Source organism: Oryctolagus cuniculus, chromosome 21, assembly GCF_051225735.1.
Source record: "Oryctolagus cuniculus isolate XC-2025 breed Fujian yellow rabbit chromosome 21, ASM5122573v1, whole genome shotgun sequence".
Lineage (NCBI taxonomy): Eukaryota > Metazoa > Chordata > Mammalia > Lagomorpha > Leporidae > Oryctolagus > Oryctolagus cuniculus.
The window spans coordinates 35,612,027-35,635,766 of record NC_142887.1 but is presented as its reverse complement, the minus strand read 5'-3'; the positions used below and the strand labels follow the sequence as shown (position 1 = coordinate 35,635,766).

At 58.7% G+C, this 23,740-nt stretch overlaps 3 protein-coding genes across 4 annotated transcripts in view; 2 read left to right on the top strand and 1 right to left on the bottom strand.

The window, feature by feature from the left end:
• The window catches only part of DGCR2 (DiGeorge syndrome critical region gene 2), an 83,223-nt gene extending 70,558 nt beyond the window's left edge, over positions 1-12,665 (bottom strand). Inside the window, exon 1 of one of the 2 annotated variants that reach the window (XM_051837255.3) lies at positions 12,335-12,665. In XM_051837255.3, coding sequence (XP_051693215.1) covers positions 12,335-12,413 — 79 coding nt within the window. In that variant the 5' untranslated portion in view covers positions 12,414-12,665. The remainder of the gene's footprint in view (positions 1-12,334) is intronic. The other variant, XM_051837252.3, reaches the window with a different exon arrangement.
• An 886-nt stretch (positions 12,666-13,551) lies between these two features.
• Positions 13,552-18,867, top strand: TSSK1B (testis specific serine kinase 1B). Its single transcript, XM_089323606.1, has one exon. It carries the CDS (start codon positions 15,163-15,165, stop codon positions 16,264-16,266), a length of 1,104 nt encoding a protein of 367 aa, XP_089179732.1. The 5' UTR covers positions 13,552-15,162; the 3' UTR covers positions 16,267-18,867.
• A 3,327-nt stretch (positions 18,868-22,194) lies between these two features.
• TSSK2 (testis specific serine kinase 2) lies at positions 22,195-23,545 on the top strand. Its single transcript, XM_002722587.6, has one exon. The coding sequence runs from the start codon at positions 22,336-22,338 to the stop codon at positions 23,398-23,400; it is 1,065 nt and encodes a 354-aa protein (XP_002722633.1). The 5' UTR covers positions 22,195-22,335; the 3' UTR covers positions 23,401-23,545.
• Positions 23,546-23,740: the final 195 nt, after the last annotated feature.

Here is a 23,740-nt window from a genome sequence, read left to right as displayed (position 1 = left end):
ATGTATTTGTACATTATTGCTAAGTATTTTTCACAACAGCCAGGAGGTGGAAGCAACCCAGGCGGCCATGGATGTGGGAATAAAGATGACACGCTCTGTACACAGAGTGGAATATCTTTAAAAAAGAAAAGCAGCTCTGACGGATGTTCCAGTCTGTGTGAACCCTAAAGACACCATGCTCAGTGAGATAAGCCAATCACAAAAATACTGGGGCCAGCGCTGTGGTACAGTAGGTAAAGCCACCACCTGCAGTGCCAGCATTCCATAGGGACTGGTTCTAGTACCAGCTGCTCCCCTTCCTATCCAGCTCCCTGCTAACACGCCTGGGAAAGCAGTAGAAAACGGCCCAGGTCCCTGGGCTCCTACACCCACAAGGGAGACCCAGAGGAGGCTCCAGGCTCCTGGCTTCAGATTGGCCCAGCTTCAGCCATTGTGGCCATTTGGGGAGTGAACCAGCAGAAGGAAGACCCCTCCCTCTCTCTGCCCCCTACCCCCGCCTCTGCCTCTCTGTAACTCTCTGCCTTTCAAATAAATAAATAAATCTTAAAAAAGGAAGGAAGGAAGGAAGGAAGGAAGGAAGGAAGGAGGGAGGGAGGGAGGGAGGGAGGGAGGGAGGGAGGGAGGGAGAAACAAACATCTGAAACACAGAGGGGCTTCACAGTCCCAAAGGCCACCTTAGAACTGAACACAGTGAGCCTTGCAGGAAAACAGGACTGGAAATCTGAAGCTGCCAAGGAGACTGACCCACAGGCCCAGCCACAGGCAGGCAGGCCCGGCCCCAGTGCTCCTCCCTGGGGCTAGCTGAGTGGGCGCCGGGATCACCCCAGGGAGCCGCACACTCAGGAAAGCACACGTGTTATCGTCATGGGCTCCACCAGGAATGTCCAAGCGTTCACACACGTATACAGCCTGGAAGTCACATTCCATATGTGCTGACTTTAAACCTGGATACTCAACACACAAGAGCCACACCTAAGAAAAGCAGCCTTGCAATTGCACTTCAGGTCACTACCTAAGCCACTGTGCACAGAGCGCTTATTAGCAGAGCCTGCAATCCTCAGACAGGCGAGGGTGGGGTGCAGGTGAGGGGGACAAGGACATGGCAGACAAGAGCCAAGGCCAAGACCGCGGGAGCAGGCCGGGCAGGGATGCACGCAGCTCCAGCGGGCAGGGGAGCCTGGGGAACTCAGGGCTGCAGTACTGGCGGCTGAGGCTATGGGAAGAAAACAAGAAAAGCAGGGTGGGGAGGTTCAAGCTGAGAAGGCAGGAAGAGCGAGAGGAGGGGCCGAGGGTAAAGGAGCCGAGGATGAGAAGGAGGACCTGGTGCAGCTGGGCGCGCCAGCACGTACAGGCCAGGCTTCGTGGCCCTGAGGGAGCCGCTGGCCCGCCCCGTGCTGCCTCTTCATCTGTAAAACAGGCCAGTGGAGGCGCCACTTTGGACAAGCACCACATCACGCTGCGATGGCCCTGGAGAAATAGGCAGTCCCCATTCCGCGGGAATTTTAGAACTTTTCTCTGAGGATGTTCTCATCATTTCTAGGGTTACCTTCTGCGATGGTCCATGTAAAGTGCCAACTTGCCTGGATAAAGCATTATTCGAGGTATGTCTCTAAGGGTGCTTCGAAATGAGACTAATGGGAGTCTGAGTGGCCTAGGCAGCAAGATGTGCCCTTACTGGAGTGGGACCAACAGTCTACCAGGGAGCTAGAGAGAATAAATCTCTCTCTCTCTGGAGGCTGGGACATGCTCCTTTTGCTCAACACACCTACTTTGCATGGCAGAACTCCAGGCTGGCTGGCCTTTGGACTCCAGGACCTACGCCAGAGCTGAGTCACACTACTGGCATCCCAGGGTCTCCGGCCTGCAAGGGACCTGTTGAACAACTTCTCAGCTGCTGTAACTGCATGAGCCGATCCTGGCAGATCGTCCTGCATACGTCTACATACGTACCCGAATCAGCACTCCTATAACACCCAGACTAAAACTTTCCATGTTTCTGTAAGCTACTATTTTACATTTAGTTGTAGGAAATGGGTTTTCTTTTAAAATACCCCTTTTTGAGCTCTTACTTGCACAAATGCACCTTAAGAGGTGATACACCCACACGGTTCAAAATCCACAGGCTCCATACAAAAGCAGGCGGCACTAATAATTACCCAGGCTTCTGGAAACCTCTGCATTCCTTTGATCACAATCTGTCTGGTGAGCTCACACAGGAAGGCCACCAACCGACCTGAATGTGGTCACCCTGGTCCAAAGAGTTGCACAAGCCATCAGAGTCCATACACACTGCTGGTGGAGCAGAAATCATGAACCCTACAACGCCTTGGCCCAGTGGAGAGGGGCCCCAAGTCAGGCGGGGACTGTGGCACCAGGTGGCAGCTCTCCACTGGGCTCCTCAGCACAGCCGTCTTTCCTCTTCTGTTGGAATCAGGCCCCCAGAAGACAGAGCACCAGCCTGTGCCCCAGGACAGGAAACACACATGTGACAGACAGCGGAGCTGAGAGCTCAGTAAACAAACCAACAAGCACACAGAAATGGCAGAACCCAAATTCAAAGGACCCTTGGCCAGCTAAGCCCTCCATTTCTTTGTATCTCCAGGAAGAAACTAAAACCCACTAAAAGTGACTTGCCGAAAATTCATGAAAAAAAAAACACATCTCACAGCTGTGGGAAATAAAAAAAAAACAAGTCATTTCCTAAAATATTCAACTGGGACCGGCCTGGCGGCACAGGTTAAGCTGCTGATTGCTGCTTCTCACATCGTGTCCTCTACTGGAACACCAGCTTGAGTCCAGACTGCTTCACTTCTGCTCCCTGTTAATGTGCCTGGGAAGGTAGCAAATGATGGCCCAAGCATTTGGGCCCTTGCTCTCTATGTGGGAGTCCCAGATGGAGTTCCTAGCTCTCGGCTTTGGCCTGGCCCAAACCTGGCTGCTGCATTCATTTGGGAGTAAAATAGCATACAGAAGATCTATCTCTCCCTCTCTGTCATTCTTTCAAATAAATAATAAAAAAATTTTTTTTTTTTTACAGGCAGAGTGGACAGTGAGAGAGAGAGAGACAGAGAGAAAGGTCTTCCTTTGCTGTTGGTTCACCCTCCAATGGCTGCCGCGGCCAGCACACTGCGCTGATCCGAAGCCAGGAGCCAGGTGCTTATCCTGGTCTCCCATGGGGTGCAGGGCCCAGGCACTTGGGCCATCCTCCACTGCACTCCCGGGCCATAGCAGAGAGCTGGCCTGGAAGAGGGGCAACCGGGACAGAATCCGGCGCCCTGACCGGGACTAGAATCTGGTGTGCTGGCACCGCTAGGCGGAGGATTAGCCTATTGAGCCACGGCGCCGGCCTAAATAAATAATTTTTTAAAAAAATATTCAATTACTGGGACAGGCGTTGTGGCATAGTAGGTTAAATCACCACTCAGGACACAGGCACAAAGATTGGGATGCACACACTGCATACTGACACATGCACGTGCGTGCGCACACACACACACACACACACATACCTATCTTCTAGCTGGACAGAAAGGATCTAGTTGCAGCCACATCTTAGCAACAACTAATACACACCTACCACCACGACCACCATGACCTTAGTTTTTTTGTTTTTGTTTTTGTTTTTTTTTAAGATTTATTTATTTGGAAGTCAGAGTTGCAGAGAGAGAGGTCTTCCATCCGTTGGTTCACTCCCCAGTTGGCCTCGACGGCTGGAGTTGTGCCGATCTGGAGTCAGGAGCTTCTTCTGGGTCTCCCACATGGGTGCAGGGGTTCAATGACTTGGGCCATCTTGCACTGCTTTCCCATCACAGCAGAGAGCTGGATGGGAAGTGGAGCAGTCAGGACTCAAACCGACACCCATATGGAATGCTGGCGCTGCAGGTGGCGGCTTTACCCACTACACCACAGTGCCAGCCCCAACCTTAGTTTCTAAATGCCATCTCCTTTGGGGCCAACGTTGTAGCACGGGAGGTTAAGCCACTATCTGCAGTGCCGGAATTCCATACGGGCACCAGTCAGAGTCCCGACTGCTCCACTTCCAATCGAGCCCCCTGCTAATGTGCCTCGGAACAGTGGAAGATGGCCTAAGTTCCTGGGTCCCTGCCACCCACATGGGAGACCCAGATGAAGCTCCTGGCTTCAGTCTCGCTCAGCCCTGGCTGTTGTGGCCATTTGGGGAATGAACCAATAGATGGAACATTCTTTGTCTCTCTGTGTCTCTCCTTGTATCTCACTAACTTTTTAAAATACATAAATAAACCTTTTTTAAAAAATGACAAATACATACATACATACTATCCCCTTGAAAAGGAACCAGCCCTCCACGCAAACAAAACTAAGCCATTCCAGCCTGGGGCAGAAAAGGCACCAGATGAGCCCTGCAATAAGGAAGAGAAGTGGATGGGAGCAGGTGGGGAGGCAACAGAAGCCAGACTGAGGGGACTTCTGCTTGCCTGATCAATTTAATAGAAGCATCAAAGTCGACAGTGACAGGAACTGGTTATGACACACTGAGTAAAATTCAGCAGCCTGGAGTCCCTAATGATTCTAAGAAACAAAAACAAGGAAGAGACAGCTCCATTTTGTAGAATACCAATACAAACACAAAGTGTGAAACAATTACATGAGCACAGGTGGGAGCCTGGATTGGGTAAACTGCGTTGTCAGTGGGACAACTGGTAAACAAGGATCTGGCTGACAACATTATATCCAGGTAAACTTCCTAAATTTGGTAACTGTACTCCACTTACAGGAGAAGGAACACTTAGTCTTGGGAAGTAGAAACTGAAGGAGTCAGAATCGTTTTGCAACTTACTTTCAAACAGTTCTGCAAAAATGTGTGTACTTGCACATGCGCAGGTGCACACACACAGAGTTCTTGCCCCTCAAGGAGTGCCCCTGCCAGCCTCACACCATCCTCTCCACAGTACTGAACTCCCAAGGAAGAAGCCCCAGAAAATGAGAATCCCAAGGCAGGGGGCAGTGTGGTCTCCTGGGGGGTTCACTTGGTCCAGCACACCCACAGAGGTCCCACCATCAACCGTGCCCTGTCCAACAGGTAGCAGCAAACAGCTGGAGAGAGGCTGATGACAAGCTGACCAAACTTAGTCTGCCAGAGATCAGAGGGAAGGCAGCCTAGAGGGAGGGGCCTGAAGAGGCAGGTGCAGGGACTTCAGATGATGGCCAGGCAGGAGGAGGAGGGAAGGGCAAGACCCAGCGCAGGCAGCCCTCACTCCCAGTCACCTCCTGCCCAGAGCAGGGCTGGCTTCAGTCTCAGGCAGGGGCAGTACAGTCTCCCAGCCCAAGCATCAGGCTAGCCCAGCAGAGGGGAGGCCCCTCCACCCCAGGCCTAGCAGCTGGTGAATTTCAGCAAAGATCCAGGTTGGTGAGCAGCCCAGCTCACATCTGTGGAAGCTGCCCACCCTCCTCCCCAGGGTGAGGCCCAAGCCAGCTGGCTGCACAGCCAGATCCCCCTCCCATCAGCCACAAGAGACCCTCACCCTCCTCACTGCGCCCACCAGGGGCAGCTGCAAGGCCGCTGGCTACAGAAGCTGCTGCTCTTGGCATCCAAACATAAATAGCCATTTGTGCATTTGTTCAACACTGGATTTCTGAGTGCCCGCTCTGTGCCTCACTAGGCCCAGGGGACTCGGTATGAACGTGGACAAATGTGTCCGAATGAACAATCCTAGCCCTGTAGAAAGTGTGGCGGCTGCCCTGGGAGCTCCTGGCAAACCACAAACGCTCGCTCTGACACGGCCGGGACAGCTAAGCCTCCTCTCCCATTCACCAGGTGGCAGACGGGACGCACAGCCACCATGCGCCGCTGCCTCCCCAGAGGGAGCCTCCTCTCTGCACACAGCTCCTTCACGTTCACATGCACTCTCGCGCGTGGACAACACGAACAGCCTTCACGAAGCATCGGCTTGATGGCAGACGCTTTGCAGAATTCCCTCTTACCCACTTCAGTCCTCACAACGCCTCCAGGAAGTGGGGTCGAGGCAGAGAGAAGTCACAGACTAAGTCACGGGGCCAACCTCACTGCAGGCAGTGTGGCTCTGGGTCCATTCTCTCTTTTAAATGCTCATTTATTTGAAAGGCACACAGAGATCTTCCATCCACTAGTTCGCTCCCCAAATGCCAGCAACAGCCAGGGCTGAGCCAGGCTGAAGCCAGGAGCTTGGAATTCAAGTCTCCCTCTGGGTAGCAGGGACCCAAGTACTTCAGCCAGCACCTGCTGCCTCCCAGGGGGCACAGTAACAGGAAGCTGGAACAGAGAGCGCTAAGCCAGGACTGAAACCCAGGCAGGGCAGCACGCGTGGAGGGCATCCCCAGCAGTGTCCTACCGGCCGTCCCAGATGCCCACCCTCAGAGTCCAGGTTCTTAAACCGCTGCACTCACCTGCTTGCCACAGACCTGAACAAGCAGCCTTGATCTAACCGCAGCCACCCCTCTAACAGGCTGCCCACTGAGGCAAAACAGGGCTCAGGCTTTCAGGTCAACGTCTAGAAGCTGCAGGTCATCTCAGTCCACGGCCTACTGCTCTCCCGCCTCAGGCCCCAGGCCATTCACCCGCATACCCAAGCCCCACCACGTACACCCACCCTCACAGGACACACAGCCCAGCGAGGAACAGCAGCATGAGACGTGGCTCGCTTTCACTGAAATCCAAGACAACTGGTAAGTCACGCCCCAAATAAACATGCAGCTACCACACAAGAATCACACCCCAAGCCCGTACGTAACTATCGGCCCAAAATTGGGCTCTGAGCATCACAGGCCTGCACTGGAATCCCAAAAGGGACAGTCACAAACTCCTCGGCACTCAAACGTAAGAGCGGGCTGAATGCAGAGAACGATACAGCAGCACATCAAAGACCAGACACACGTCCCTTAGTCAAGAAAACACAAACTGCTTCTCAATGTCAAAGATCAAGAAAGGCAAAGGCCCAGGTCCCGCGAGGTAAGGTTAACTACGATATCATAACACAGCAAGATCCTAGGAGGACACATACAGCACGTCACGTCCCACCACTGCTGAGAGGGCACACACGGCCACATCCCCCACCACTGCTGAGAGGACACACACACGGCCACATCCCCCACCACTGCTGAGAGGACACACACACGGCCACATCCCCCACCACTGCTGAGAGGACACACACACGGCCACACCTCCCACCACTGCTGAGAGGACACACACACGGCCACACCTCCCACCACCGCTGAGAGGACACACACACGGCCACACCTCCCACCACCGCTGAGAGGACACACACACGGCCACATCCCCCACCACCGCTGAGAGGACACACACACGGCCACATCCCCCACCACCGCTGAGAGGACACACACACGGCCACATCCCCCACCACCGCTGAGAGGACACACACACGGCCACATCCCCCACCACCGCTGAGAGGACACACACACGGCCACATCCCCCACCACCGCTGAGAGGACACACACACGGCCACATCCCCCACCACCGCTGAGAGGACACACACACGGCCACATCCCCCACCACCGCTGAGAGGACACACACACGGCCACATCCCCCACCACCGCTGAGAGGACACGCACACGGCCACATCCCCCACCACCGCTGAGAGGACACACACACGGCCACATCCCCACCACTGCTGAGAGGACACACACACGGCCACACCTCCCACCACCGCTGAGAGGACACACACGGCCACACCTCCCACCACCGCTGAGAGGACACACACACGGCCACACCTCCCACCACCGCTGAGAGGACACACACGGCCACACCTCCCACCACCGCTGAGAGGACACACACACGGCCACATCCCCCACCACTGCTGAGAGGACACACACACGGCCACATCCCCCCACCACTGCTGAGAGGACACACACACGGCCACACCCCCACCACTGCTGAGAGGACACACACACGGCCACATCCCCCACCACCCCTGAGAGGACACACACGGCCACACCTCCCACCACCGCTGAGAGGACACACATACGGCCACATCCCCCACCACCGCTGAGAGGACACACATACGGCCACATCCCCCACCACCGCTGAGAGGACACACACACGGCCACATCCCCCACCACCGCTGAGAGGACACACACACGGCCACATCCCCCACCACCCCTGAGAGGACACACACACGGCCACACCTCCCACCACCGCTGAGAGGACACACACACGGCCACACCTCCCACCACCGCTGAGAGGACACACACACGGCCACATCCCCCACCACTGCTGAGAGGACACACACGGCCACATCCCCCACCACTGCTGAGAGGACACACACACGGCCACATCCCCCACCACCGCTGAGAGGACACACACACGGCCACATCCCCCACCACTGCTGAGAGGACACACACACGGCCACACCTCCCACCACCGCTGAGAGGACACACACACGGCCACATCCCCCACCACCGCTGAGAGGACACACACACGGCCACACCTCCCACCACCGCTGAGAGGACACACACGGCCACATCCCCCACCACCGCTGAGAGGGCACACACGGCCACATCCCCCACCACCGCTGAGAGGACACACACACGGCCACACCCCCACCACCGCTGAGAGGACACACACACGGCCACACCTCCCACCACTGCTGAGAGGACACACACACGGCCACATCCCCCACCACTGCTGAGAGGACACACACACGGCCACACCCCCACCACTGCTGAGAGGGCACACACGGCCACATCCCCCACCACCGCTGAGAGGACACACACACGGCCACATCCCCCCACCACCGCTGAGAGGACACACACACGGCCACATCCCCCACCACCGCTGAGAGGACACACACACGGCCACACCTCCCACCACCGCTGAGAGGACACACACACGGCCACACCTCCCACCACCGCTGAGAGGACACACACACGGCCACATCCCCCACCACCGCTGAGAGGACACACACACGGCCACACCCCCCACCACTGCTGAGAGGGTACACACACGGCCACACCTCCCACCACCGCTGAGAGGACACACACACGGCCACATCCCCCACCACCGCTGAGAGGACACACACACGGCCACATCCCCCACCACTGCTGAGAGGGTACACACACGGCCACATCCCCCACCACCGCTGAGAGGACACACACACACGGCCACATCCCCCCACCACCGCTGAGAGGACACACACACGGCCACATCCCCCACCACCGCTGAGAGGACACACACACGGCCACATCCCCCACCACCCCTGAGAGGGTACACACACGGCCACATCCCCCACCACCGCTGAGAGGACACACACACGGCCACATCCCCTGTCACCACTAAGAGGACATAATCATTTGGTGCTGTGGGAAGTACCCAGGGAAGGCAGGGGTAGGGGAAGTGCCAGTGACCTAGATCAGGGAAGCAGACTGGGAAGGGACAGGAAACGCACAGCCTCATGACAGCACACACGTCCAAGCGCCACACAGGCTTCCTTCGTAAGATAGAACCACCAACTATGATAATAATTCTGACAAGGAGAGACGGCACCTTGCCTCCAGCTGGGCCCGCCCAAGCTTCAACCACAGGGCTGCCCATGCCCTCCGGACCTTCCCACAGCGACGCCATGCTTGGCACGCAGCGGCTATTACACAGGACAAAGGGGCGGGGTTGAACAGCCACCTCGTGCTGTCTGTGAGGGCCCATGTTTGCAGGGGTAAAGCGCCATACTGTACACTCTCTCCTCACCAATGATTCAGAGCAAACGCTGCATGTGAGCACACAGTGATACGCATATGCACACACACACGCACACACGCACAGGTAGGGTGCGGCAAGGCAAACAGGGTAAAACCCTAACCACAGGTTAAGTCTGAGCAAAGGCTGCACAAGTGTTCTTTGTGCCAACTTTACCCTTGCAACTTTGCTCTAAGTTGCAAAAGACTTACCAAGGAAAGGTTCCTTTCTGCCACCCCTGAGCTGCTCCCCAAGGAAATGAAAAAACGGAACTCTGGACTCCAGAGGCAAGGTGCTAGGACCCCTTCCAGCTCCCCGAGGATTTATCTATCAGCTCAGCACAGCCAGCAGGCTGCCACCTCCTGGTCCCTAACGGTGAAAGGGAGAAGGCCCTCGGCTGCAGCCAGCTGCCTGGCCTTAAGCACTGCTCTGTGGCTCCCCCAGCCTGTGTGGCCTTCGTGGAGTCATGTGCCCCTCCCAGCTAGCTCTGGGGGAAATGTGGGCAAGATGTGCTACTGCACCAGGAGGCCCAGCTGAGCACGGCCAGCAAAGGCAAGAAGTGACCCAGAGACCTTGGACGGTGGTGACGTTTCCTCTGCCACACACAGCGGGGTCGCCCTGGACACAGCTGAAACCTTTCCAAGCAGAAAATCCTCACTGTAGAACCAGCAATTGACGCTGCACTCCCTGCACAGGTAGCGAGAGGGTCAATGAGACAATGTGCCCATCATTCCAGCCGAGGGTGGATGACAGCAGGCACAGCACCCGACACGTAAAGTAGCCTCCATCCAGCAATATCAAACTAAATGTGCGTGCAAAAGAACCTCTGAGGGAAGCCGCCCCACATTCAGAAAGGCCTCGCCCCGAGTGCAGCCCACGGTCGCCGGGCCCCATCAGACAGGAGTCAGAGGACCCCCCCACAGGTTCACATCCAAGCATCCTGCTTGTAAGACAGGATGCAGAAAGAGAGAATGCAGACTGAGACCAGAGATGCCCTGGCCCACAGGGAGCCCTGCCTGCACTGCCAGGGGCGCCCCACCCCCCGCACCCCTGCTGGCTCCAGGGGTTTGCAACTGAAGACACCAACAGCCCTGAGGTGGGAAGCCATGGAATTAAGATCACTTTGCTCACTCCATCAGAGCCACCCCCACCCCACATCCCACTCAGACCTCACAGGTCTCCCATGACACCCTGGCCCTGCATCACGGGTACCAGTGATGGCAACCTCCGGTGCCTGCCTCTGCTCTGGGGTGCCCAGCACACAGACTGTGACGACTCACTCACACCTGGCCTCTGCTTCAGGCTCTCCCAGAGAGGTCTGTCCCCTTCACGTGAACCTCAACTAGCGCACCGGGCAGGCAGCAAGCACTCACAGAGAAGCACTCGGAACTGCTCTCGGCAGCTGTGAACCCACTGACAAGGCAAAAGGAGCTGAGGACGCCAGTCGCTGCAACCATCCGCGCGTCAGACGCCAGACCTGGAACCAGAGGTGCTGAGGACGGCACGCCATGGCTGCTGACCCACCTGAGCCCAGGAACCAGCACAGGACAGCAGCGTCCACACTCGGCTGTGGGCACAGGCACGTTCAGGTGGCCAGTTTCCTGAATTCTCTTCCTTACAAGGCGCATCGGCTGCCCAGGGAGCAGCCGGGGGGGGTGGGGGGGGGCGAGCAGCTCTATGCGGGAGCCCAGAAAAGCTCACCAAGTCTTTCCAAACTGAGCATGGGCCCAGGGCCCTAGCCACCAGGCAGGCCCTGGGGAGGACCTGGGTGTTCCATGCACGTAACAAAGGCCTGGGGCCAAGAGGTGCAGAGTCGGTGGGAGCTTGGAAAGGGCCTGGCAGGGGTCCACACACCACACACTCCCATCCCCAGGCTCAACAGGGCTCCAGGATGGCCCTAGGCACCTGTGTCTATGTGGAACCCTTCCTCCACTTAAAAAAAAAAAAAAATATATATATATATATATATATATAAGGATCATACTTCCTCCCTGTATTGGTGTAAAGATGGCTATACTGACGTGCACATATGTATTATAAAACAGCTTCTCTGACCCAAAAGTTCCCTCTTTTTTTGTTCTTCTGGTTTTCTATGCAATAGAAGCCGGCGCACCCTTAAAAAGTACAAGCAGGCTTGCCTGGGACTCCAGAGCCTGCAGGACCACTCAGACCTGGAGCCGGAGAACCGGGTTTTCTTGGTGTGGTGCAGGGGCACCCGAAACGGGTAGGAAAAGGGCCGTGATTCTGATTCCCCACCAACACCAGGGCTTACAAACACGCAGGCTCTATGTCCCAAATAATCGCCCGTCACACCCTCGGGGAGCACCCCCGGCGCGCGATGCCCGGCAGGCTGAGTGGAGGGCTCCTCCAGCGCGCTGGGCCGCGCTGTCCCGCGCCGAGGGGGCTGGCCCCAGGCCACGGCCCGCCGGGTGCCCGCGAAAACCCGCGTCCTCGGCGAGCGGCTCAGCCCCGACTGCGGGGCCCGGGACCTCACGCCGCTCTCCCCGGGTGCGGACGCTCCCCTCGGAGGTCGCCGCGGGTGGAAGGAGGTCCGGGGTCGCCCCCAGCCCTGGTCACCGCCCCCGCCCCGGCCCCGCCCCCTGCCGCGCCCCCGCACCCCCCCTCGCCGCACACCTGGCCGCAGCGGCTCAGTGACGGTGAGCACGAGTAGGAAGAGCAGCAGGAAGGCGCCGCTGTCTGCCTTGGGCACCATTTATCCTCCGTTCATCGTCCCCGGGGCGGCCGCGTGACCCCGCGGGGAGGCCGGACCGGGCCGGGCTGGGGGCCGGGGGGCCGGGGGCCGGGTCGGGGCCGGGCGTGGAGAAGCGATGGGCAGAGGGTTCCGGCGGGGGCAGGGCGATTGCGGCCTCGCGCGCACTCTCGGCCGCAGCCTCGGGCTCCGACTCCGGCGCCGCGCAAGATGGCGGCCGTCCTGCTCGGCCCCGCACCGCCCCGCCTTCCCGCCCGCGACGCCGGCGCGGGCCAATGAGCGCCGAGCCGGGAGGCGGGGCTCGTGCGCTCCCGGCTACGTATGGACCATCCGCGGGGCGGGGGCGGAGCCTCCGCGGCAAGGCCCGAAAGGGGCGAGGCCTGGAGTCGGGACGACAGAGGGCGGGCACTGAGAGGGGAGGTGGGCGGGAATACAAGGACTGAGGCGCGCATTGGCTAAGCAGAGAGGTGGGACCTGGGGCGGAGCCTGACTGGCAGGGCCTCCAGAGGACCTAGGATCCCTGGGCGCCGGGGCGGGGCAAGGGCCGCGGGAACCCCAATGTCAGACGCGGGAAGGGAGTGGGCTTGGGGGCGGGGTGCAGTGGGAGAGGGGAGGGGGCAAAGCGAGACCCCCCCAGGACTTGAAGAGTCTTCCCACCTGCAGTCCCAGGTCTGGTCAGCGGCGCAAAGGTGCGCCCTAAAGTGATCCTTGATGGCCGAACCGCTGTGGAAGGAGAAAGGGGGAAAACTAGGTCTTGGAGGCTCGGAGGCGGTTTGGGAAGCCGTGGAAGGAGCAGGCAGGTGTGGCTCCAGGGACGCACGCAACTGCAGGTGTTTCAACGGATGAGGGAGCGACCTAGGGGAGGGCAGCACGGGGAGCCGGCCAGCTCTTGCTGCAGGCCGAGGGGAAGCCGCATGGGCAGCGTGGAACAAAACGTGCTGGGGCCGCCGAGGCTCTGGGAACAAGGCTCCAGGTGCTGCCTGCGGGCGCACCTGTCTTCTGACCAGCCAGCGAGTGGAGACAGCAGATGGTTTGTCCGCAGCAGGAAGGGAAAGCAAGCTGTTCAGGGGAAGCTGTCCAAGCCTGGCGAGACGATGAAGATGGGGTGCAGAGAGGGAAGAGCCAGCCCCGCCCACTTACTGCTGAGTGTCCTGAGGGTACCGGGAGTCCAGCCTGTGACTCTTGCAGGCACGCGGTGCAGGGCCACTCACTCCCTCTGGGCCAGCCCTTCCGGCTCCTACTTCCCTTAAGGGTGTGGCCCGGAGCAGGTGCAGGACATGGGCCAGGAGAAACAATGACCCCTTTCCCCAGGAGCAGCTGCCAGTGCTCAGAGCAGGATTCCCACCCCGTCACCACCACCCTCCCAGACCCACTCTGGGAGTCCAGACAGCCAAGGGAGGGGCTGGGTGGGATCCCGGGAGAGGACTCACAGCCAAGAGCATTCCTGGCGATCATCTGTCCACACAGCCACTGGAAGAGAGGCAGGCCAGCAAAGGTTGGGTGAGGAAAGAGGACTGCACAGTGGGTCCAATGCTGTGGTGTAGCGGGTAAAGGCGTCACCTGCAGTGCCGGCATCCCACGTGGATGCCCGGTTCGAGTCCTGGCTGCTCCACTTCCGATCCAGCTCCCTGCTATGGCCAGGGAAAGCAGTAGAAGATGGCCCAAGTGCTGGAGCTCCTGCACCTGCGTGGGAGACCTGGAAGAAGCTCCTGGCTCCTGGCTTTGGATCAGCCCAGCTTCAGCGGTTGGGGAGTGAACCAGCAGATGAAAGCTCTCTCGTTCGCTCGCTCTGCCTCTCTGTAACTCTGCCTTTCAAATAAATAATCTTTAAAACACAGAGAGAGAGAGAGAAAGAGAGAGGTTCCAGCAGAACCATGTAGCAGATGGGCAGAGTCCTGGCTTCCAAAACTGCAGCCACCGCTAAGCCAGGAGTCCGGCCCCTCTGCACCCCAGCCCCTCCCCTGCTCTGCTCTGCCAGGCGTCCCTGCAGGCTGCAGCCTGGTTCTTTCCCTCCCTCCTCTGAGGGCCAGTGCTCTCGGTGTAGCCCTCTCTGGACTATTCCCAGGTCCCAGTGACTATTCCGTCCCTCCTCCATGCAGGCCAGGAAGCTGTTACTACCATAGGGCACCTGCTCTACCCTTGGGGCTCCTTACGGACTGCCCCGCCTTTGAAGCATGTCCCTTGATTAAATCCTCCTCCAATTATTGCACATCGAGTGTGGAATAAGTGTATTCCACTCCCTGTGGGGGCCCCTGACCCATAGACCACCCTATGACTCCTGAGATGCCCTAGTTTGCACCTACCAGGCCCCACCACCCTCCCTCTCAAGCAGTCCCCCCTTCCTGGTTTGGAAGCATGGGCACTTCCCAGCAGCCTTCCCCCCACCCCCACCGCCTCCTCCTCCTACCTGAGGCCCCAGCCGGGCTCCAGGCCACACTGTCCACGCTCTGGATCTTCCATCTGCTCCTTCTCACGGGGCCTGACCCTGGCAGGGCCTGGACCCAGGTCCAGCGGCCAAAGCCAGAGCCTCATTCCCCTACGGCGCTGCTCCTTTGTGACTTCATCCACTGAAGTCACCTGGGAGACGGCGGCTGAATGTTCCATCCCGGAGTCTTGCCTCTTGGGAGGCAAGGACAGCAGGCCCGGCCAGCCCAGAGGACTCTGGGTCCACAGTTTCAATGAGGACGCTGCTGGCCCATGTCCCGCAGGGATGTAGAGGGCAGCCTCAGAGGCACTGGGAGCTCCCGGCACCATGGATGACGCTGCTGTCCTTAAGAGGAGAGGCTACATCATGGGGATAAATTTGGGAGAGGGCTCCTACGCCAAAGTCAAGTCTGCCTACTCCGAGCGCCTCAAGTTCAACGTGGCGGTCAAGATCATCGACCGCAAGAAAGCCCCCACGGACTTTCTGGAGAAATTCCTACCCCGGGAAATCGAGATTCTGGCCATGCTGAACCACCGCTCCATCGTCAAGACCTACGAGATCTTCGAGACGTCGGACGGCAAGGTCTACATCGTCATGGAGCTCGGGGTCCAGGGCGACCTCCTCGAGTTCATCAAAACCCGGGGGGCCCTGCACGAGGACGACGCTCGCAAGAAGTTCCACCAGCTCTCCTCGGCCATCAAGTACTGCCACGACCTGGACGTCGTCCACCGGGACCTCAAGTGCGAGAACCTCCTCCTCGACAAGGACTTCAACATCAAGCTGTCTGACTTCGGCTTCTCCAAGCGCTGCCTGCGGGACGACAGCGGGCGCATCATCCTCAGCAAGACCTTCTGCGGGTCGGCGGCGTACGCAGCCCCCGAGGTGCTGCAGGGCATCCCCTACCAGCCCAAGGTCTACGACATCTGGAGCCTGGGCGTCATCCTCTATATCATGGTGTGCGGTTCCATGCCCTACGACGACTCCAACATCAAGAAGATGCTGCGCATCCAGAAGGAGCACCGCGTCAACTTCCCGCGCTCCAAGCACCTGACAGGGGAGTGCAAGGACCTCATCTACCGCATGCTGCAGCCCGACGTCAACCGGCGCCTGCACATTGACGAGATCCTCAGCCACTGCTGGGTGCAGCCCAAGGCTCGGGGGATGTCCTCTGCAGCCATCAACAAGGAAGGGGAGAGCTCCCGGGGCTCTGATCCTCTGTGGATCCCTGATCCCACCTCTGACAAGAAGTCGGCCACGCAGCTGGAGCCTAGGGAGGAGTCGCGGGCCGAGGCCCGGCCGGATGCGAAACCCGAGGAGGACGTGGCGCAAGTGCCCAGGCAGTCGGAGCTGCAGGGCTTCACCAGCGAGCAGCCGGCCAGGGACCCAGAGGAAGCGCCGCCCCCTCCGCAGCCACCAGAGACGCACACCTAGTGAGCCTCCCGCAGCCCAGGGGGCCAGCAGGGAATGAAGCCGAGCTCACAGCCTGAGCTCCAGAGAAGGCGTGAGCCGGAGAAGGAAGACAGCCCCGCCACGAGCCGCTATTTTCGTCAGAGTCTTCTCCCTCCCTTTTGAACTTGGTGTAAACCCACATGGCTAAAGAAGCAATAAATCGCTATATTAGTGCAGATCCCTGGTGAATGTCTTTGCCCTGAGCTGACTTCACTCCAGGGCCTTGGGCTGTGGCTCCTTGATCACTTTGGAGAGATAACATCCCATGGCTGGGACTTCAGGCCCCTGGGGGAGGCAGAGCCCAGGGGTGGGGGAATAGCTGGAGTGGCGGCGGGCAGTGTTGAGCTCATTGGGAAAGATGCTGCTTCCAGAGGGCACCCCACAGAGGTGGGGCTGGGCTGCAGAGGGGACAAGGAGACGGCGGGGCAGAGAAGGGCCAGGATGGCTGTTGGGGGGAGGGTCAGGTGAGAGCAGACACTGCCTGTAGTTGGGACTCAGGGACCAGGCAGACCTGCCCTCATTGCTCCAGGGCCTCCAGCCCCACAAGGCTACTGGTGGAGGTCAGCAGGAGTGGGGGGAGGAGGAGGAGAGGACTACAGTGGGCAGAAGCTGGGCACTCAGTGGGTCAGCCCGGCCCTGCTCCAGCCTGAGGGAGCATTTCCCACAGGCCTGTGTGGCCTTTGGACCACATGTCACTTCCCCTCTGTCCCCAAGGGCGTCACCCCTGCCAGAGCTAAGGAGCTGACAATGGCAGGTAGGACAGGTGCAGCATCCTTACCATGCATGCCTAGGAAAGGGAAAGGTGGCCATGGGTGTCTATGACAGGCATGGCCTGCATCTGGCGCCTCCCACTGGCCGGGTGCTGCATGCTTTACCTGTGCTTGTGTGCCAGGCAGTCCTCACCCTCCCCATATCTGGCTCACCTCCTCCCTGTCCCCACAACCTCCTGACCACGTGGGCCAGGGGCTCTGCCTCTGACTCATCACCTCCCAGAGTGGCCGGAGGCCCCCTCCTAGACCCAGCCTGGCTCCCATTGGCAAGGGAAGGACCCCACTGCCCGGCTTCTCACACAAGTGCCATGATCGGGAAACCTGTGGATTCAGGTCAGGCGTTCAGCACAGTAGTTAAGAAGTCTCTTGCAATGTCTGCATCCCTGTCTGAGTGCCGGGTTGCAGCCCCGGCTCTGATCCTGAGTCCAAATTCCTTCTAATGAACGCCCTTGGAGGTAGCAGGTGATGGTTCAAGTATGCATCCTTGCCACCCACCTGGGAGACCTGGATTGAGTCCTGGGCTCCCAGTTTTGACCTGGTCCAGCCCTAACTCTGTGAGCATTTGGGGAATGAACCAGCTGATAAGATATCTCTGTCTGCCAGCACTTCTCTGCCTTTCAAATAATAATCCACAAGTATTTATTTGGAAGGCAGAACGAGACTGAGCGAGAGACAAAGAGACCTTCCATCTACTGATTCACTCCCCAAATGGCCACAATAGTCAGGTCTTGAGCCAGCCTAAAGCCAGGAGCCAGACAGCTCCATCCTGGTCTCTCACATGGGTAGCAAGGGCCCAAGTTCTTGGCCCATCAGGCACTGCCTTCCCAGGCACATTAGCAGGAAGCTGGATTGGAAGTGGAGCAGCTGGAACTCTGGACTCCAACCAGTACTCCAACAGGGGATGCTGGCATTACAAGTGGTGGCTTAACCAGCTCCACCACGATGCCAGCCCTGATAAATAACTAAAAACAAAACCACGAGGTGGGTATTGTGGTACTGAGGGCCTACATCCCATATTGAAGTGTCAGTTCCAGTTCCAGCCACTGTGCCCTCGATCCAGTTCCCTGCTAATGCACCTGGGAAGGCAGTGCCTGATGGGCCAAGAACTTGGGTCCTGCCACCCACCCACCTGGGAGACTTGGACGGAATTCCTAGCTCTTGGATTCTGCCCGACTCAGCTGGCTGTTGCACGCTGTTGGGGAGTGACCCAGCTTGAATCATCTCTCTCTCTCCTCTCTCCTCTTTTTATTCTCTCTCCCCTGTCACTCCCTTTCAAATAAATAATTTTTTAAAGTAGACTGCTATTTATTATTTCTGTAAGATTGGTTGATTTATTTGAAAGGCAGAGTGAGAGAGAGAGAGATCTTCCATCCTCTGATTCACTCCCAAATGGCCACAATAGCTAGGGCTGGGCCAGACTGAAGCCAGAATCGTGCAACTCCAGCTGGGTCTCCCATGTGGGTGGCAGGGGCCCAAGCACTCGGGCCAGCACACTAGCAGGGAGTTAGATCAGAAGTGGAGCAGCCAGGGCCGGCACTGTGGTGCGTGGGTTAAAGCCCTAGCCTGAGGCACCAGCATCCCATATGGGCACCGGTTCTAGTCCCAGCTATTCCTCTTCCAACCCAGCTCTCTGCTGTGGCCTGGGAAGCCAGTAGATGGCTCAAGTCCTTGGACCTCTGCACCCATGTGGGAGACCTGGAACAAGATCCTGGCTTCTGACTTCAGATTGGCTCAGTTCCAGCCACTGCAGCCATTTGGGAAGTGAACCAGTGGATGGAAGACCTCTTCTCTGTCTCTACCTCTCTCTGTAACTCTTTTTTTTTTTTTTTTTTTTTTTTTTTTTTTTTTTTTTTTTTTTTTGACAGGCAGAGTGGACAGTGAGAGAGAGACAGAGAGAGAAAGGTCTTCCTTTGCCGTTGGTTCACCCTCCAATGGCCGCCGCTGCAGCCGGCGCACCGCGCTGATCCGATGGCAGGAGCCAGGATCCAGGTGCTTTTCCTGGTCTCCCATGGGGTGCAGGGCCCAAGCACCTGGGCCATCCTCCACTGCACTCCCTGGCCATAGCAGAGAGCTGGCCTGGAAGAGGGGCAACCGGGACAGAATCCGGCGCCCCGACCGGGACTAGAACCCGGTGTGCCGGCGCCGCAAGGTGGAGGATTAGCCTATTGAGCCACGGCGCCGGCCTTCTCTGTAACTCTTTCAAATAAATAAAAATAATAATAAAAAAAAAAAGTGGAGCAGCCAAGACTGAACCAGCGCTTATATGAGATGCTGGCATTGCAGGAGGTAGCTTAACCCCCTGTACCACAATGCCAGTCCCTAAAGTACTTTAAAAAAAATAAATAAAAATAAATGCATGGTCTCACCCCTACAGACCCCACCTGTCTCAGAGGCCCATGAGTGCCCCAGCTCCTCTCTCCTGTGAGGAGAAACCCCAGTGGGGCAGGATTCCAGAGCACACAGCCATTTCTGTTGGGGAGGGGGGCTCCCCTCATCCTGCACAACCTACTCTGGTCCTTGGGGCAGCAGAGGGCAAACGGGCCTGGGTGTGGCTCGCGTGGCCCAGCCAGGAAGCAGGAGGCTGTGCAAGGCAGGTGAGGCCACAGAAGCTGCTGCGTGCCTCAGGGGTGTGGGCAGCAGCTCAGAGAAAGGTGCAAGGCCTGCCTGAAACCACAGCGCATGGAGCAGCAGACCCGAAGCCTGCTCCTCCCCAGATGGCTGCAGGAGCAGGACCAGCTGGCGTCCCTGATGGCCCCACTTTGGCTGGCTTGGCCAACTCATTCCTCTGGTTTTGTTTCTGGATTCTGCTGCTTCACACCACGCCCTCACCCACCTGGGTGGGACCGTGTGGCCTTGGCTGACCCCCTGGAGGAGGCAGGTGTCAGCATCGCACCTGCAGAACCGCTGGAGTATGGGAGCCAATGGCTTCTTCCAGCATGTGCAGGCAGGGCCCGAGGCTCCTGGCGTGCGCACAGGAGGTGCCAGGTGACTCCTGCAGCTTGCCCAGCCCTCACTCAGGCACCTCCAGTGATCCTCAAAGGCAGCAGGACCAGGACTAGTAGGGGCCCCGTGGCCTGTCCGTGCACCCTGCACCGCCTCAGGCCATCACAGCCATAACCACCCCATACCCCTCTACCTGGCTGGCTCCTCAGCTTCCCCTGCTCCCCACAGCCCCGGCGCTCTGCCTGCTCCTCACAGCTCCAGGATCCTGTGTCGCACAGCACAGCTGTCTCCAGGTCAGCAGTGCTCCTCCAACATCTGTGGGCTGACTGGGGAGGCAGAAGCCCACGTTTACAGAGGAAAGGGAACATCAAAGTGGATTCCCAGAAGGTGCAGGCCCTGTCCCACAAGACAGAAGCACCAGGAGTAACCACAGAGGGTCCCAGGTCCAGCCTAAATCCCTCCTATGCGCACGCCAGGAGCCTCAGGCCCTGCCTGCACATCCTGGAAGAAGCCATTGGCTCCCATACTCCAGCGGTTCTGCAGGTGCGATGCTGACACCTGCCTCCTCCAGTGGGTCAGCCAGAGAGGCCACACGGTCCCACCCAGGTGGGTGAGGGCGTGGTGTGAAGCAGCAGAATCCAGAAACAAAACCAGAGGAATGAGTTGGCCAAGCCAGCCAAAGTGGGGCCATCAGGGACACCAGCTGGTCCTGCTCCCGAGTCCTGGCCAGCAACCTTCAGGGACACAAAGGAGTGAAGTGCTGGCCGTCCCTGCTGCAAAGAGCCCCAGGAGGAAGAGAAGCATCAAGCGGAAGCTGTCAACCAGAGTATGCTGCTGGAAGGTGGTCCCTGAGGGGCCACGCCCACCTCGGCCCACCCACAGTCTCCTCTCAGCCTCACCGCCAGTCTGCTGTCCGGCTCCCGAAATCCTCCGTTGCAGCCACCAGACACAGGGTGCACCCTGCATGCTGCAGGTGTGTCCACAGGGCCAGGCCTCTGGCCAAGAGGTCAGATGGCTCACTGCCCTCCCCTCTCCCAAGCCCCATCGACCTAGTAGGGCCCTGCTGATCCCGTGCACACAGCACCAACATCACTTTTGCTTTGAAACCTCCTATAACTACCCCCACCCCAACACCACATGCCATGGGTCTTCTCTCTGTTCCTAAACCTCCTGCCCAGCTGCCATGGGCACAGATGGTCTGTGATGGACCATAGACACCAGCACTTCCAAAGGGCTAAGGGGACACACACAGAGTGCCACATTTCCAAAGGAAAATAGACACACACACTACACATGCACACACGTGCATGTGCAAGCATGCACACGCACACACATGCACAATCCAGAAAGAGAATGTTCCCATTTCCAGGTGCAAAAGGTGCTCTGAGAGATGCAAATGACGTGCAAGGCTGGGCAGTCCCTGCCCAGGCCCCTCAGAGGGCCAAACGGACAGGATTCAGGCCCCTGGGCCCCGTCTCACACAGGCGTTTTGGCTGCTCACCTGGCTGATGCTCTGGAGGCGGCCAGCCCTCGGGCCCCATCAACACCCAAGACCTGCACATTCACTGGCACGTGCACCTGACTTGGGGCCTTTTCTCCACTTTCCTCTCTGACCCCAGAGGCCCACCCGCTGCATCTCTCCCCCTCCCCCACAGAGTCCTGTCCATCTCCCTAGCTCTCTGCCCGAGACCTCCCACCAGCTCCTGCCCACCCCCCAACACTGCGCTACTCTTGTCCACCGGGCTAAGAGCCTCTGTCCATCCATCAGGCTGGACCAGGGCACACCTTCCCCTCCCAGCAGGCACCATGAGATTCCAAGGACACCGGCCCCGAGGGTGTCCATACTGCAGAGGGGCTGCAGGAAATCAAACCTAGCAGGATAAGGAATAATGCAGGGTCGGCCTTCACTGCCAGAAGAGGGACACGGGCTCAGGACTGGCACCGTGGCTGGCCCTGAGATGCCGCCCCCTGGGGGCCCGATTCGCGGATGGGGAGCCATGGCAAGGAAGAAGAAGCAGGGAGGTTACCACAGTCCAGGGTGCCGGCTTCCTTCCACCGGGCGGGAAGCGGGCGGGGAGCAGGCACTGCTGCTGGGCTGGCCTGGCCTCCAGGGTTCCAGGGGCCCCGTTCCCCTCAAGCCCCAGTCCCCACTCCAGGCAGCCTGGCTTTGTGACTTCATTCGCTGAAGTCACCTGGAGACAATGCCGAGCGTTCCACCCCTCCGAGTCCAGGCCCAGCCCAGCCAGACGACTCCCTGCAGCGCGAACGAGGACAATGCCCGCTGGCCCAGGCGGGGAGGGGATGTAGAGGGGCAGCGGCGCCAGCCGCTCCGGGCACCATGGACGATGCCGCGGTCCTAAGGAAGAAGGGTTACATCGTGGGCATCAATCTGGGCAAGGGCTCCTACGCCAAAGTCAAGTCTGCCTACTCCGAGCGCCTCAAGTTCAACGTGGCGGTCAAGATCATCGACCGCAAGAAGACGCCCACTGACTTCGTGGAGAGGTTCCTTCCTCGGGAGATGGACATCCTGGCGACCGTCAACCACCGCTCCATCATCAAGACCTACGAGATCTTCGAGACGTCGGACGGCCGCATCTACATCGTCATGGAGCTCGGGGTCCAGGGCGACCTCCTCGAGTTCATCAAGTGCCGGGGGGCCCTGCACGAGGACGTGGCGCGCAAGATGTTCCGCCAGCTCTCCTCGGCCGTCAAGTACTGCCACGACCTGGACGTCGTCCACCGGGACCTCAAGTGCGAGAACCTCCTCCTCGACAAGGACTTCAACATCAAGCTGTCCGACTTCGGCTTCTCCAAGCGCTGCCTGCGGGACGGCAGCGGGCGCATCATCCTCAGCAAGACCTTCTGCGGGTCGGCGGCGTACGCAGCCCCCGAGGTGCTGCAGGGCATCCCCTACCAGCCCAAGGTCTACGACATCTGGAGCCTGGGCGTCATCCTCTATATCATGGTGTGCGGCTCCATGCCCTACGACGACTCCGACATCAAGAAGATGCTGCGCATCCAGAAGGAGCACCGCGTGGACTTCCCGCGCTCCAAGAACCTGACCGGGGAGTGCAAGGACCTCATTTACCGCATCCTGCAGCCCGACGTCAACCGGCGCCTGCACATCGACGAGATCCTCAGCCACTCGTGGCTGCAGCCGCCCAAGCCCAAGGCCATGTCCTCTGCCTCCTTCAAGAGGGAGGGGGAGGGCAAGTTTCGGGCCGAGTGCAAACTGGATGCCCGCCAAGCCTCCAGGCCCGAGCACAAGCTGGGCGCCAAAACCCAGCACCGGCTGCTGGTGATGCCAGAGAAGGAGGACAAGGTGGAGGAAAGGCTGGCCGAGACCTCCAGGGTGAAAGACCATCACATCTCCGGAGCCGAGGTGGGGAAAGCCAGCACCTAACGGTGGCGAGAGGGCCCGGGGGCGGCGGCGGGGGTGTGTGGCGCGCAGTGTGCACTCCAGTACACCAAGGAGGCAGATAGGAGCGGAAGAAGGCACAGGTGCATGGAACAAGTAAAATTCGTCAATTAAAACACTATTTTGATTACGTTCTGTTAGCTTTCTTCCACTCAGTCGCGGAGACGCTGACTGCCGATCACCAAATAAACCACAAAGTGTATACAAAGCATCCAAAGTGCCCAGTGAGGAGTCTTTTTCTCTAGGACTCAGGCAACCGCCCCCTCTGCGGCGTGGGGGAGGGGTCTCCATCCAGCATTAGGGGGCCAGGGAGCCTTGCCCGGGC

Excerpts from the sequence above, each read along its gene's own strand:
- TSSK1B (XM_089323606.1), top strand. The coding sequence starts at position 15,163 with ATGGATGACGCTGCTGTCCTTAAGAGGAGAGGCTACATCATGGGGATA.
- TSSK2 (XM_002722587.6), top strand. The coding sequence starts at position 22,336 with ATGGACGATGCCGCGGTCCTAAGGAAGAAGGGTTACATCGTGGGCATC.